The following is a 15,838-nucleotide window of genomic DNA, read 5'->3' on the forward strand; positions in this document are numbered from 1 at the left end:
GTTGGTAGCGTTGGAAGTATTGGCAGCGTTGGTAGCGTTGGAAGTATTGGCAGCGTTGGTAGCGTTGGAAGTATTGGCAGCGTTGGTAGCGTTGGCAGTGTTGGCATTGCTGGCACTGTTGACACTATCCTTGCTCTCCTGCTGCTTCTCGTTGGTCTGCAAAAAGGTCGTCTTCGCGTGTGCTCCACCTGCGCCACTGGCCACAGAGATGGCCGTCCCCCCTTTCGCGGCTTGCTCCTTGGAGACGCCGCCCTTTAAGTTTACACTGGCTTCTTGGACTTGACCTTTGCCTTCGCTCCCCGGGGTGTTGCCTGCGTTCCCCGAATTCGCCGCTATGTCCGCTTTGTCCCCTTTGTCCCCTTTGTTCGCCTTGTTCGCCTTGTCCGCCTTGCCCGTCTTTTCCGCTTTGTTCGCCTTCTCCTCGTTGGGGGGGGTTACCCCGCTGGGCGCTCCTCTCACAGCCACCTCATCACACGGTACTCCATAACACCAGAAAAGAAGCACAAAGGCTACAAAAAGTCCGAGCCTTTTCGAAATACCCATTTCATTTTTTTTTTATGTTAACTTACTTCGAGCCGCGCCTGCCCGCGGGAAATTCTTGGAGTTGAACATGCAGCGGTGGGGGGGGAAGGCAGGGGAGGTCTGGAAAGCCGTTCGTAATCTCTGCGCCTGGCTGGCTGGCAAATTGAATGTTTCGACTGGGCGAGTGGGAAACTGGGCTAGCTGGGCGAAATTTGTCAACTGGATAACTTCGCCCCTCTGCAACGTTGCGATTTCGTAACAGGGGACAGCCGCAAACGACGCAAAGCACGGGAACAACGTGAATGACGAGAAAACGTGATCGGCCAGCTGGGCATATGCAAAATTCACACGCCGCCTGTCGCAAAGGCTTAAAAAAAAAAAGTACACCTTTGGAAGATGGTACGAATTTATAAAAAACGAGGAAATTTTTTTTTTTTTCTTCTTCTTTCTTCCTTTTTTTTTTCTGCTTGGAAGGATACAAAAAAGGTGAGTTGATCTCGCTGGCCAGGGAAATGTGAAGGAGGCCTCACCAGTTGGAGTGTTTTTCCTTCAGAGTCGGTACAATCTGAGTAAGTCAGATGGTCCCTTTTGCCTGGCCAGGGGGGTTGGCGGCCGTATACGCCAAACATGTACATATATTACATATATATACGTAATATATACGTAATGTATACAATATATATGCACTCATATGTACGTATAATTTTCACCCCTCGGCTGCGATCCCGCCGGGGGAAACAATCACGCAACAAAATTTGAGTGGGCTGGCTGTAAGTACTAATGGCGCATGGATGAAGAAACACTTGGCCACAAAAAAATGAAACAGAGCTGTGCCTCTCAAAAGTTGGTCACTTTGCTTGCGTCGCCCAATTGTCAATTTTGTTGTGAAAAGTTGCGCTTTCTCTTGTAATATTTTTTTTTTCTCCTTTTTTATCGTTTTTTACCTTTTTTTGCATTTTTTACCGTTTCTTACCCTTTCTTTGTGTTTCTTGCCCGTGATTATTACCCTCTTTTTTTTTCTTCTTACTTTGGCCTTCCGGAGGACGGGGGGAAGAGCAGCAAAACCGAGCAACGTTGAGATGCAAGAAAATGAGGCCTGTTTTTTTTTTTTTTTCTTTTTTTCTGTTCCCATGGTGAATGCTCCCCCGCCCCAAGGAAGTGCATATATACATGTGTAAACGTACAGGTACATATAGGTAACTATTAGCGCGTTTATCCCTTTTATGCAGCAGAATTTCGGAAGGGGAAAAACAGTAGGGTGATCCATGAGCCCTGCATGTAGGTCAACTATGGCAAGCAAATTTCTTTTCCCCCCTCGCGCGGTGGGACATTCCTAATTCACCTGCGCATCAAATTGACCTTATGCGCCCCCTTCTCGCTATGGAAAAGAAAAAAAAAAAAACGAAAAAGTCAAACAAAGTGGGCACACATATATGTATATATTTATATACATACCAACTGTGCAAGCCCAACGTGCCCACCGCCTATACAGGTGTGTGTTAACTCCATGGGAGCACAACTGACGCGGCGTAACCCACTTGAGGCTGAATTGAACACCCATGTGTAGAATTAAATTCAACGCTGTCGAAAAGAACGAAACAAAACAAAACCGCGCTGGGTTCCACCGGTTCCTCACCCTACATTTGGTCAATCGAACAAATGGCATGAAATGTAACCATCGGTTGGTCGCACATGCCAATTTCCCGCGGCCTACATAATTATTCGTGCAAAGTGCCTTTGACGAAAAATCGAAAAGTTCAATGTATGCGTGTACGTCTATATACATATGATTAACCATTTGGAGGGTAAGGACAGACCCTTTTTCTCTATCCTTGCCCGCGGATACCAGTTCGATCTTCGCTCATTTATCTGATAATCGGTTAATCTGATAATCCTCGCGCCAAGTGACATTAGTGGAAGCGCTCCCCACTGCTATATGTGGACCATGCTCGCACGTGAACATACGCAAAAAAAAAGTGCTCATACCTGCGTAAGTTACCAACAAATGGGGAAGTATCCCTTATGCGCAGTGCCGCGTCCCTTTTTTGCCTTCGCCAATGGGGCGGCGGTGGGTTCCATTTAGGGGAAGATCTCCAATTGTAGACACCATTTTTACCTTTACACTGTTGTTAAATCGCCATCTTTACAACAGAACCTGAAAAAATTGCATTCTCGCAATTCTTTCTAATGGCTAATCTACATTCCATGACTTACTGATAATCATTTTTCCCCTTTTGGGAATGCACCAAGGGTGTCTACACACAGGTAGCTTTTTTTCATAATTTTTTTTTCTCTCTCTTTTAATAGCTAGCTAACCACTTTTTTATGAGCAGTTAATAAAAAAATTGAAAAATTATCCCATTTTTCGAAGGTGATGTAAAAAAAAAAGTTATAAAAAAAAGCTAGCTGCAGATAGGGAAGTTCACATCCAGTTTAACAAATGACATTTGTGTAAGCTATAATGCTCTTTTACATTTTCCGCTCTTCCAGCGCGGAATTCAAAAAAGGGAGAAATCCCCATACGGAGAGGCCGCAGTCGCACCTGAGTCTACGTACCATCACAGATGGAACAAACCGTACATTCGCATCATCTATGATCAGGCACAATTTCGATCGAATTAATCGCACATGGGGCCCTAATATACACATTTGTACAGTCCCGTGGTGAGGTGACCTTGTCATCCACGAGAGTATTCCCTCCATCGACTTTCTCTTTCTCTTGAATTTTGCACATCTTAAAAGGGTACTTCACATGTCCATTTACTATCGATTGGATATTTTTCTCCATCTGACGTAGTACCACATGCTTATGTTCCTTTCTTGGCTTTATTTTATCATTTTGTTTCGCTATGCGGCAAATTTTTTGGGGACCGTTTTTTTGGTTCATCGTAGAAAAGGTGCTGGGGATGTTTTTCCCCTTCTTAACACCACAAGGGTTCCATTTTGCGTTACCCCCCTCTCGATTGAATATACGCTGCGCGTGATTGTTTAGCTTAACAACGTCTTTGGTTACCCCATCTGTGTAGCTATCAATAGGGGCTCTCCCTCGTCTGAGGCCATCTCCACTGTTTACACACATTTCATGCTTATCACATGCCTGTGCGGAAGTACAACAATGTGTTCCCCTTTTGCCTTCGCCGTTATGGTTACACATCAGCTCATTATGAGGAATAACCCTCGGGAAACCTCCACTAATGGCTTCTTTACGAATAAGTGTCTTCTTCCATTTCAACTTTGTTTTCCCAACATTATTATCCCCCCCCAACGGTTTAACTGATATGCCCTGTATGGGGGTGCCTTCCTGGGTGTTGCCACTCCCTAAGTCTGCCTTTCGTATGCTCACCTTGCTAGTGATTCCTTCTCTTAGGGGGAAATATACCTCCTCCTGTTTGTCACCAGAAGAAGCATCGTCCGGGTCCTCGTCCCCGTTGTTGCACGTTCTTCTCGTTTTCTCCCCGTTGTTGCATGTCCTTCCTGTTTCCTCACCCTCCTGCGTAATAACGACACCCAAGTACTTCCTTAAATATCTTTTTACAGAGTCTTCTGGACTCCACACCCTGAGGGTTGTCCTCCTTGTAGCTTTCTTCTGATCAATTGTATCTCCGTTACACCGGTTGGAAATTGGCCCATCCTTCATCTTCTTGTTGTTGTTCTTCTTCTCCTCCTCGTGACCTTCACCGAGTGGAACTCCCAAATGTGTTTTATACCTCTCCCCCATGCCGAGTGCCCCGTTTCGATTAACGCCTAGAAAGAATCCATCACTCTCCAGGCTTGTCCTTTTTTGCAAAATATTCCTCAACAGTTTATATTTTGTGTAGTCCTTCATTTTCCTTCCACTGAATTTTTCCTGTCTTTCCTTTGCTTGATCATTTTCTCCGCTCAAATTGGGAGACCCCTTCGGCGTCGCTTCACGTGTTGGCTTGAGTTTCGCGATGCCCTGCTTCTGCTTAGTATTGTAGTCGCTTCTAAGCGGCGTGTTGCTGGGATGACCACTTCTAAGCGGCGCTTTATGGATGTCTTCTTTCCTGTGTGCCTCCCCCTTGGTCCCTTCCCCCAATTTGCGTTTCGCCCCTTGGCGGATAGTGCACTCATTTGGACCGCTATGATCGGTCCTCCCACTTTTCCAAAGAAGGCTAACATCCATGGGGGGATTTCCGGAGGGATAAACTGTAGCCCTCTCCTTGGAGTCATTTTTTCCTCCGCTTGTTAATTCTCCCCAGGAGGTAACGCAGCTTAGGTGGCTGCTCACCCGTCTTTGTGCGTTTTCTTGGTCCCGCTTCGGCGTCTTCTTAACACCGCATGAATACACTGCAAAGGTGTAAGGATTTAGAAGACAGACAACTTTATCCTTTAGAAAACCGAAACGTTCCTCACGTAGATACAGAAAGGGACAAACTTGGGTACTTTCAATGAGCACGTTCCTGCACACGTCAATCATTCCGTCTCTTCTACTTTTGGTGCAGCTAAAGGAGCACAAGTGATAGCTATAGAAGGTACCACCGATGCTCTTATGAATATCCTCCTTCACTGCGACGTAGAACAAGTTGTCATAATTTTGGACCAAATTTACATGAACAATGGTTCCCTCAAAATGGAGGCATCTGAGGTACCTCAAATCGACCTTCTCATTTCCCCCCACGTGAATTCTAAACAGATATATACACCGTCCAGTTGCAGACAAGAGGATATTCCTTGCGTTGTTTAGGACTAGCCAACTGATTTGTTCCTCCTGAGGTGGCAGTTCGTTCATCCGTCTACCGTTCCGTGGTCTGGCGAGTCTCCTATTCGGTACCACTTTACCGATTGAACATATGACTTCGTTTGGGTTGTCCTTCCTGGGACCCTTTTTCTCTTCATCTTCTCTTCCTACCGGGGAGTTTCCACCGGGAAGGTTTCGAATGCTGGGAATGCCGCTAATCCTTCCAACGCCGCTAATCCTTCCAACGCTGCTAATCCTTCCAACGCTGCTAATCCTTCCAACGCTGCTAATCCTTCCAACTCTGCTAATCTTTGGAATGGCCCTGACGCACCGCGTCAGCCTTACCCATGCCGTAGGAAACTCCTTCATGTGAACCTTGTTAATCACTTTGGCTCCTCCCTCCGAAACGGCCAAGAAGATCAAAGTACCCTTCAGCGTCCCGCATATTAACACTCCACTTGAGAGGAACACAAAGGATGAAATGGATCCCTCCGTTAAAGTGACCACCTTCACGGGGGAGTTATAGTGAACTAAACTCATTCTGTACAGACTCCTTTCTACACTGTAAAACATATGATCAGTGTCTAAAGTGAAGGAGTTTATCTTCTGCCTCTTTCGATAAGTGTAATACGTCTCATTGGAAATCAAATTGTGAAGAACCATCTCATCATTTGAGGTTCCCACTACAAGGGTGTAAATATCTAGCAGGCAACAAGCGCATATGAAGCTTCTACTCTCCTTCCCATTCCGGGTTGGACTCTTCTTAACGGAGGAAGATAACCATGACCTTCCAGATGATCCCTTTCGCTTCTGCTCAGTACATCTACATGTTGGGTTGCTTCCCATTTGGACGCCACTCATGCTACTACGGGGGGAGAGGCTTCGTCTGAATGAATTTAGGGATACCCTCTCCAGGAATGCACAATCAGATGTGCCTCTCGTGGTCGACAATCTGCTGCTACCAAGAGAGGGAGAGTCTCCACCCTCTGAGCAAAATAAGTCAAGCGATTTACATGTCTCATAATTGGGCATCCCCAAAAAATGTAATACCCCGGAACAGCTCAGTATCACTATCCAATTCTGATGAGTAAAAATTGAGACAATCCTGTCGGCGGAGATCTTCCTTAAATGTTCTACCCTGTGGGGTCTTCTAAAATCTACGACTATGATTACGCCTCGCTTGGATCCCACCACGAGGAGTTTTTTCCTTCGTGGGGGATCCTTCTTCACGCTTCTCCGTCTTTGGCGATGCAGCTGTGCATTAATCTTTTGCTCACCATGCTGGACTCTCCCCTGTAGCTTCAAAACAACATCTATGTCGTCTCCCTCGTTTACATAAAGACATGTGACAACCGAGACGGCACTGATTTCATCCCCCAAGAAATTGTCAAACCGATTAGCCACACATTCTCTCATGTTAAGCTGCGCCTCCTTCCTTATTGTACCTTGACTGGATGGATTCCCCTCCCAGAGGATCCTTTCCCCAACTGAGCCATCTGTCCATTCTGGCAACCCCCCATGCGATTCATCTCTTTTTATTTCCCCTTCCCCTGAGAGGTCACACAAAGGTAACCCATTCACAAATAGATTCATCGAAAGGAGGGAAAAAAAGTGGAGGCCCTGCTGTGGTTTGGAAAAGCTCCCATCATTTAAAAATGAGGCACTTCTGACCCGTTCACTCCTCAACCTTTCGTAAAGGACGCCATTTTTCATCACGTAAGCCAGGAGGTACTCCCCGTTGTATATGCACACATTATTGTCAATCGGTACGGACACTCTAAATTGTGTTAACACCCTGTTGGACCCTTTTCTCTCCTTCAGAAATGGCATTACAAATGCTATGTCATAATGTGGATGGCCCCCTTTTCTGCGCTCTTCCAGCTGGACGAAGTTTGCTGTATTTGTCACGGTTATCTTCCTAAAGTAGGACTTCTCAAGAGTAGGCCCTTTTGTCCTCCGGTTGGCAATTATGTGTGCGTCATTTCTTGCTCTTTTTTGCCTGAACAGCCGGAAGATAGCACTGCTCCCCTCCGCCCCCCTTACCATGAGGCGTCTCTCAAGCTTCGTGATGGCATCCCCACGGCTGCCACGATTGACACAGTTGCCATCATCATCATCTCCTTCCCCATTCTGTCTTCTTCTCCGTTGCGCCTCTTGGTAACACCCCTCTGTCGCCTTCACCACGCACACTGTGCTTCGCCTGAGACGCACCCCCCTGTCGCGGCAGGTCTCCACGGAGAGAACCAAATAGACTAACTTACCAGCCCACTTGCACAGAAGGAAGATGTCCTCATCGTTTAAAAACTCTAGATCGAGAAAGTGTTTCTTCTTTATCTTTATTTTGGCTAAAACTTTAAAGTTGTTCTTGTCCCATAGGTATATTCTGACGTGGCTGTTGCTCTCTTCTGCGCTCAGGACAGTTCTGCCGCTTTCTCTGCACCTGACCAGGGTCACCTGCAAAATTGGGAAAGAAAAGGATGCGGGCAATTCGATTACGGGTTACACTCGGTGACGTACCATCTCGACATAATCAGATTAGTAAAACGTACACGCGATGAAAACGGGAAAAAATGAGCCAAATTATGCTAAACCCATTTTTTGCTCACTCTCCTTCTTCCTTCTCTTTCGCTACCTCATTCAGGTGTTGCGCAAAGATGGACTGCACTCGGTCCAGCAGGTCGTACACGACGACCAAATTGTCAACAGGGTAGATAACCTTCCTATTGGCGAACTTGAGAATGTTATTTCTGCCCCCACAGTACCCGTGCACGTATTCCGGGGTGAACTCGATTCTGTTCGCTGCATCATTTCCTGGGGGGGCTACTCCAAAATCCATTGACTGCTTCGCGAATTGAGTGCTTCCTCTTCCTGCGCAAGAATTTTTGGTCCCACTTCTTTTGCATGCTCCACTTTGTTTCTCCCAACGAAGGGCGCCTTTTCACTCTTCAGCGCAATTGGCTAATTTGCTTGGCGCTGCAACGTTGGTAGGCTCGCGGTGGGGATGTCCGAACAGAAAAAAAAAACAAAAAAAATTAAACACACATAAATAGGTATACACCCGTGTGTGTATTTATATGGGTGTATTTCGCTTGGTTTATTTCCTCTGCCTTACTCTTTCTTACCGTGTGATTTTTCTCCCTCATCAGTATGGCCCCATGCTAATGCGCGCCTTTTACAAAGTTATGCACAGGGGTTAAGCGACACGGGTGTGAAGAGTTGTTCTGTTACTTTTTTTTTCGTTTGGCGTTGTCGAGCGTTTTGGTTTGTGCAAATTTTTTTTTTTTTTTTTTTTTTTTCTCTGGCCAGGTATTTCGCTACCTACACTACAGAAATGGCACAATCTGCCTGAATAGTCAGGTAATTTTTTTTGTTTTTTTTTTCTTTTCTTTTTAAAGCGATTGGCTCAGAAGGGGAAAGCGCCAAGCGGGGCACGCTTAAACTTTGAAAGAATAGGAGCGCGTGAGTCTCAAATTTGCACGGCTAAACGGCTGTATGAATATATTCGGATAGGCGCACACCTCGGGGGAAGACACGCCCCTGCACGAATTCCCCATGCGGTGTTGCTATGAGGGGGGGGATTCTTATCAACCATGTGACACAACTTGGGGTCACTCTGGTCGATCGTTTGGTATCCCAATGGGGTATTTAACAGGGCAAAGGTAGGAAAAATGTCGAATGAGGAAATGATCATGTTTGGGGCACCTTCGTGGGGTTAACGGAAAAAAAGGAAAAAAAAAGAGCAGAAAAAAAACGGGCACCAAAAAGGGCAAACCAAACAGGAGAACCAAAAAGAGCAGACCAAACGGGGGACACAACTGGCAGTCCTTCCTGACAACTTCGGGGCGCTGCTTCCCCCCGCGTCATTCTTTAACCAGCTGCAGCGCATCCGCCAGGAAGGACTGCGAGTTGTGGAGCTGCGTGGCGCCGAGCAGAAAGGGAATGTTGTACCGCTTGCTCAGGTACTGCAGGTCGCGGTACTCCTCGTAGGTGGCCCCCCCGATGAAGAATACGATCATGGAGTAGACTCGCTTATTCACATTGGGTTCGATGTTGAGCAAGTTGGTCGTCGTATACGTGTGATTGTCCAGCTTGGATTTCATCAAATCTTCAATGAGGTAATAAATGTATGATTTGTGTAGCGTAAAAACATTGGAGGTTCCTTTTATCGTTCTCGTTATCGTCGTTTTTGCAAAGTCTAAGAAGGTCTGCTCTTTGAATAGCTGATTATTCCTCGCTTCTTCACTGGCATACATTAGTAAGGCATCTATGAGTAGCACTTGATCTTTGTCTATGTTCCGTTTGGTTAACTCTGTTTTTATCATCTCGACCTCGTCTTCGTCTTCATACTTGAGGCTGTACAGCAGGGACAGCCGTAACACATCATAATTAGTGTACGTGTCATTTCTTATCGTCTCGATGACCTGCTTGAAGTGTTCACCTTTTTTGTCGTAAATGGCGATGGACTGTTCTAGCTCGGACATGTAAAATAGCTGTCTCTTCTCTACAATTTCGGCAAACTTGTGAAGGATATTTACATGCTTGGTAACATTCCCAGACAGCTTCTTATAATTTGGATAAATCTCTATAAACTTCTGAATATCATCTATGGATTCTAAGTTGCTCTTTCGAGAGGTCTCCTGTTGGTACACATCAACATAGGTCTTGACTGCTTTTCCGAGATCTCCAAAATTGTCAAACAGATGCTCATTGTAAAAATCGTCATAGATGCAGGACATCACTATTTGAGATTCTTCTGAGTTGTCTCCCAAATTGATTTTGTTATTCTCTATGCCGATGAGTTCGTGCAGCATCGCTTGGTAGGTCCACTGGGTTAGCAGCGGAGTGATGGGGTCTTCCCTTCTGTCTAGAATTATCATATAGCAGCAGTTCCCCTCTGTCCCCATGTTGGCAGCCTGATTCCCGATGATGCTATTAAACTGGTAGTTACTATGTTCGCCCTCCTGACTAGCCATTTTTATCTGCCTCTCCACTTCTCCATTGTACCTTTCGTACGAATCTAACACACCAGAAAAAACAGACTCGTTTCTTAGCATCTTAATTTTTAACAAATCGATTATGTGCTTACAAATGGGGGAGTTTCTATTATAGATGATGTCGGGAACCTGCTTAACGGAGCAGAGAAGGGAGAAGACTCCGTCCACTATCCTCTGCACCACTTGATTCTCGAACAGCGAAAAGCTGGAGTAGTTGCTCACATCATCATCGACAATGGTGCTGGCGTTGTAATCGCTACTATTTTGAAGTTGTGCATTTGAGAATGGATCCCCATTTCCTTCTCCAATTTGTCCAAACTCATCAATCGTGAGCTTATCATATTTGTTTCTACCTCCCCCTAAGTCGTAGTTCCCATCAGTCCAGTGCATACCTTGCGCATTTTTCACAAAAGGACCTCTGTTTTTCCTCCTCCTGTTTCTAGCTGTATATCCCATGGAGAGGCAATGCTTATCATCACTTTTGTACAAAAAAGACGTGTAGTCGATATTTAGGGAAAATAAATTATCATGGAGGACATAGGCATCTATGTAATACTCCATGATGTTCTTTACCACTTCGAATTCATCCGCCTTGGCTAGCTTCTCTGTGTACTTATCGCTCAGAATATTGGTGAAGAAGAGGTAGTACTCTAGGAAGATTGGCCTCCTCAGCTCCTTCATTAACTTCAGGATGTTGGTGTGTGTTGGCCTTAAAAGGAAAATGGCCTTAAGATGCTTCAGATTTTTTATTTTGTAATTCTTGAAGTCAAACTTGTCATTTTTTCCACCGCTGTTCGTCGCATCTTCGAAAATGTTGCTGTCGTTAAAATTCAACGTGAGGAAGATCTCCTTTTCTAGGATGTATGAGTGGGAGAAGATAAGCGAAATGATCGTCTTCGTCTCGTCGTCCAGGATTAGCACTTTGTAACCTTTCACCCGGTGTATGATCAGGTTGAGGTACTCCTCATAGATCTGCACCAGGCTCTTAAACACGTAGGGGTTGACCTCCATCTTTGCGGGCGGGGGTTGGGGCAACGGCGAATGGAGGGTAACGCGTGATGCGTTGTATACAGAACGGATGTTACGTTGCACAGCTTTCGTCCCGCCGATTGCGTCGTCCAGCTTGGTCCCTCCGGACGAGCTTCATCAAGTGACCCGCATCGGGCTACACCTTCCGGAAAGGCCTTCCTGAACTGGGGCGAATAGCCACACGGGTACTGCTCATGTCCGCTATTATCACGATCTCGCTTTGTGTAGTCCACTCGTCCCTTTCACAGTGGCCCCTTTCTCATTGTACTATTCTGCGCTTTTTTTTTTTTTACGATCAGGCCAGTCGGGTCGTGCTAAGGTATGCCCCTCTAAAGGATATATATGTATAGATATATTTTTTTTTTTTTTTTTTTTAAGCACGCACTGGTGGCTCTTTCTCTCGGGTGGCGCAAACCGTTTCGAAGAGGAACAAAAAAGGAAAACGACGCTACAGAGAGGATTTCCTCCCCGCAGGTAGCATTTTCTCTTTTTTTTTTTTCTTTTCTTTTTTGCATCATTTTGTCCCACAGGGTTTAAGTCCCTCCCCTGTAGCGCGGCTCCATCACTGCTGCATTTTGTGGGGGCATGACTTTTCATTCCCCTTTTTGTATGCTGGGGAATGAAAACAGATTTTAAAGGGGACATACTGCAGTACGGGGGAATTACACGTAGCGGTGTGGGGAGAGTCGCCAAGGGTTAACTCCATTTCGGTCTTATGCGAACTGCTACTACGGATTAGCCAATTGTTGATGGAGGCGCGGGGCGGTAAAAATTTGAAGAATGTTGGGCAAGTTGCTGCACGGAAGGGGCAGGCACAGTGGGGGGAGACCACCGGTAAGGACAGGGGTACTGGGACGGAAGTACAGGGGCAGTAAGGGCAGAAGGATGGGCGGAGACAGCAGTGAAGGTTACTGAGCAAAACGGTTAACCGCCAATTATCCTTACCGCCGCTTATCCTCACCGCCTCCCCGGTGCAGTACCATGTCAACCAGGTATGGCGTGCCGCGCAAGGCGTACTCGTAGGAGATGCAGACATCTTTACTCACCACCTGGCGCAGCGCGGTCAGTACATTCCTCTGAATTTGCGAATTGGTGGCGCCCATCCCCTCCACCGATTCCCAATGTTGACATAAAAAAAAATGAAACATGTTCAGATAGTCTCTGTTCACACTGTCTAGCACTCTTCCGGCATTTCCCCCCAAGTGGATGTCCAAGAAGAAGTGGTAAAAAGTGTGCAGACTGATAAGCAACATGGAGAAGAAGTTGTACGATAATTTTTTTTTTTTTTTTCTTCTTTTTTCTGTTTCCTCCTCATCCTTGCACACACTGTACAGATATGAAATGATTTCCAACGCGCAACACATAATTTTGTGGAAACTATCAAAGAGGAAAGTCTGACTTATGGAGGTTAAGATGAATAAAAGGTGAACTGCATAGGACAATCGTTGCTTCGTTTTGTTTCTCCACTTGGTAAAGGCGTTATTAAAGCAAGTGCGAAGAAGTCCCTCGTCATATATTCCCGCTTTATTCATATAGGAAAGCATACTCAAAAGGTTCAGATCGTTTAACTGACTCGATTTAAGTCTCTTCCTTATTAAGTAAAAGAGACCTACGTCATGTATATTCAATCTGGCGTAGCTGATATAAATGCTGCATAGCAACCTCGCATCGAACGAATTCTCCCGGTTCACTACTTTCTCTGCTATCATTTTAACGAGCTTTATCTTCGCTTCGTAGCACTGGATGTCGTCAGTCACGCTCATGTAGTTGAGGAGCGAGCCTAGCGAGACCAGGTTGAAGTGTGCTACCTTAGCTGCTCTCTGATAGGCTTCTTCTCCGTTGCGACACGCCCCGTTTATAATCCCAACTGCTTCCCCCCGCGTATACTGCGCTAATATTATCTTCGTGAGGACCTCTATGGACTGCTTATCCAGGCACTTGAAATGCATCAGCCCATTCACCAGTTTGGTGATATTCACGGGGGAGAGGTCCTTCCACTTCTGCTTGTCCGCCACACTCCTCTTCACGCATTTGATGAAAGCTCTCCATATGTAGAAGGCCATCGGTTTTTTTTCCTTCTCCTTCTGGACGGCGTTTCTCTCATCAGTGTGATCGCTCAACGGAGGTTGCCTACCCCCATTCGGCTGGAAAAAGCACGCTCGCAAGACCTCCTCACCCAGGTATCCCTTCCCCAAACAGTTCGAAAAGAAAAAACAAACAAAATAACCGTCGTAGGAAAAGTCTAATTTTGTAAATATATTTAGGATGTTGCTCAGGACGACCAGATCGACATCCCTGCATTTGCTAATTAAGACGGTTATGGCGCAGAGGACCTTCATGTCCCCAATGTGGTGCTCGTAGTATACATTTGCTAAATGGCTCAGTCGTTTGAGGAGGGCGCGGCCACGTGTGTTTCCCTCGTCCGTATCATTTTGCCGCCCCACCGGAAGGACATCCAAAACGGCGCGCTCCACTAACCCGTCCGTGAGAAGCAGCAATGACGAGATGACTCCCCTGACACGGTGACTCCACTTCGTTCTTATCTCCTCCTCTGACGATTCCGTTTTCTTGTAAAAAAAGGTCACGGCGTACGTCAGCTTGATTAACTCCTCAAGGGAGAGGAACGTGTGCCTCTCCGCGGGCTGCTCCTTCATGGAAAGGACGAACCTAATCGATATCGCCTTGGAGTTGCAAAAATGGGAAATGCTCCGAAGAAGACATGTTCTCTTCACCTCCTCCTCAGGCCAGTGCTCCTTCCCGAAGTTGCTGAAGTCGTAGCAGTGAAGGCTAACCAGTTCGGCTAAGTCAACATCGAAACATTCATCATATGTCCTCACTGCGTGGTCATATATTTCTATACAATCCGTGTGCCATTTTTTGCTATACAAAACGGTTAAGCTGTAAAGAAGGGAAGTGCAACTTGGCCAGAAGAGCTTATTCTTAACATCTGTGCCATTTTTAATCTCATTTTTTGAATACGCGAGGATAGCATTCACTAGGTTTGTCTGCTCCTTTGTGAATCTGTCCGAAGATGAGTCTTCCTTCTGACTCATACGACGCTTCTGTATCGTAACAAGTTGGTACAGGAGTTTGGCCAAATCGCCCAGGTTAATCGCTCCAGATGGAGGTGCGCAAGAGGGGGGGGCGCGCCCCGCTTCTCCTTTTGAAAATACCGCCGGTGTACCCTCCTCATCGACAACGTGGCCAGCGTCTCTGTCTTTGCTGCCGCCTCCTGTTTCCACCGCTGCGCACTCACTTCTGGTTCCACCTCTCCCCGCTTCCATCACAGCACAGTTCACTCGGAACAGTCGAGAGGAGAACCTTTCCATCAGATCATTCGTGGTGTCCTCACTCACCACAAACGGGTCAACCATTCTCAGTCGAAGCAGAGCCGTTACCAAATCGTTCATTTCCCTCAGTTTGAAGCGGACCAACTTTTTGCGAAGTGCCTGTGCGAGGGCTGCAATTACCTCTCTGCACACATTGGGGGTGTCCTCAAATTGGTTCCCCTCACAGGTGTGTATCCTCGTGTCGCCGCTCCTATCCTCCTGCATGCGGACGTAGTAGTCTGCACACATATGGAAGAGGCTTAACAACTGGTTCGTCGTGCCTTCTCTCCAGCTGATGCTCCCTCCGCGGGGTACTCCCCTTCTATCCCTCCTGTTAATCTTATGGAGGTACTTCATTAAAATCGTCTTGTACAGACCCTTGTTGCTGACTTGTTCGCTCAGTTGGAGAACTTTGCTCAAGGCGGTTCTACTCATTAGGGTATACATACGATTGAGCATCTCTTCGATTTGTTTTTCCTCCACCGTTCTGGCTATAATGCTGTTTCTTTTACTATCCAAGGGGGTCCATTTGTGCAATTTTCGAACTGACTTGTTCAGGCGGTTTGGGATCTGGAGTGGGGAGTCCACTGAGGCGTCGACTGGGGAGTCTACTGTGGCTTCTACTGTGGCTTCTACTGGGGCGTCCACTGGGACTTCAATTGAGAGTTCTCCTGGCGCCTCCATTGGCGCTGCATTCTGCGGGGACCCTTTGTCCCTATTCGACGCCGCCCCACTGCGCAATCTGTCCGATGGGGACAGCAAATGATCTTCCCACCTGCTCACCTTCAACAAAGCATATAACTCCCTTTCCAGTCTGACCAAATGTCGCAAGCATTTTTTTTCCCCTTGACTCGCGCTTGTACCATGGCGTGCTTCGCCTTCCCCCACGGCTGTCCCGACAAACGATCGTGCAGCTGATCTACGTTTGTAGACAAACACATAGTGGTGAATTTTCTTCCCCCTTTTAATCCCGAGCACCTCTCTGTAGAGCGCACACGCGGTTGCAATCATGTTACGCGTTGGTTCGCATCCTTCGGGGAGTCCCCACGGCGTTGCGAAAACGCGATGTTGCAGAGCGGCAATGTCGCAACGCTACAATGACGCAACCCTGCTATGAGGCAACGCTGCTATTCCGTCTGATGGGGTTCCCCTTTTCCCCCCCTCGGACTGGCGAAGGAGCCGCACGGAGACGGTAGGCGTATTGCGCGAGTCCTCGAAAGGTGACATACGCGGGGCTTCCCTCTGCGGGGTGGATCTCTCAACGG

At 46.8% G+C, this 15,838-nt stretch overlaps 5 protein-coding genes across 5 annotated transcripts in view; 1 reads left to right on the forward strand and 4 right to left on the reverse strand.

The window, feature by feature from the left end:
- The window catches only part of C922_02732 (hypothetical protein), a gene marked incomplete at both ends in the record, with an annotated part of 1,930 nt that extends 1,387 nt beyond the window's left edge, over positions 1 to 543 (reverse strand). Inside the window, one exon of the mRNA XM_008818331.1 lies at positions 117 to 543. Coding sequence (XP_008816553.1) covers positions 117 to 543 — 427 coding nt within the window. The remainder of the gene's footprint in view (positions 1 to 116) is intronic.
- A 2,566-nt stretch (positions 544 to 3,109) lies between these two features.
- On the reverse strand, positions 3,110 to 8,057 carry C922_02733 (hypothetical protein; the record flags this gene model as incomplete). The annotated part of the gene is made up of 2 exons (XM_008818332.1): positions 3,110 to 7,675; positions 7,854 to 8,057. The coding sequence occupies 2 exons, from the start codon at positions 8,055 to 8,057 to the stop codon at positions 3,110 to 3,112; spliced, it is 4,770 nt and encodes a 1,589-aa protein (XP_008816554.1).
- Positions 8,058 to 9,081: 1,024 nt separating this feature from the next.
- C922_02734 (hypothetical protein) lies at positions 9,082 to 11,226 on the reverse strand (the record flags this gene model as incomplete). The annotated part of the gene is made up of 1 exon (XM_008818333.1): positions 9,082 to 11,226. One exon carries the CDS (start codon positions 11,224 to 11,226, stop codon positions 9,082 to 9,084), a length of 2,145 nt encoding a protein of 714 aa, XP_008816555.1.
- A 580-nt stretch (positions 11,227 to 11,806) lies between these two features.
- Positions 11,807 to 15,584, reverse strand: C922_02735 (hypothetical protein; the record flags this gene model as incomplete). The annotated part of the gene is made up of 2 exons (XM_008818334.1): positions 11,807 to 12,039; positions 12,206 to 15,584. 2 exons carry the CDS (start codon positions 15,582 to 15,584, stop codon positions 11,807 to 11,809), a joined length of 3,612 nt encoding a protein of 1,203 aa, XP_008816556.1.
- An 86-nt stretch (positions 15,585 to 15,670) lies between these two features.
- Positions 15,671 to 15,838, forward strand: part of C922_02736 (hypothetical protein) — a gene marked incomplete at both ends in the record, with an annotated part of 1,436 nt that continues 1,268 nt past the window's right edge. The window contains one exon of the mRNA XM_008818335.1: positions 15,671 to 15,707. Within this exon, the coding sequence (XP_008816557.1) occupies positions 15,671 to 15,707 (37 nt within the window). The remainder of the gene's footprint in view (positions 15,708 to 15,838) is intronic.

Source organism: Plasmodium inui (assembly GCF_000524495.1).
Source record: "Plasmodium inui San Antonio 1 unplaced genomic scaffold supercont1.10, whole genome shotgun sequence".
Lineage (NCBI taxonomy): Eukaryota > Apicomplexa > Aconoidasida > Haemosporida > Plasmodiidae > Plasmodium > Plasmodium inui.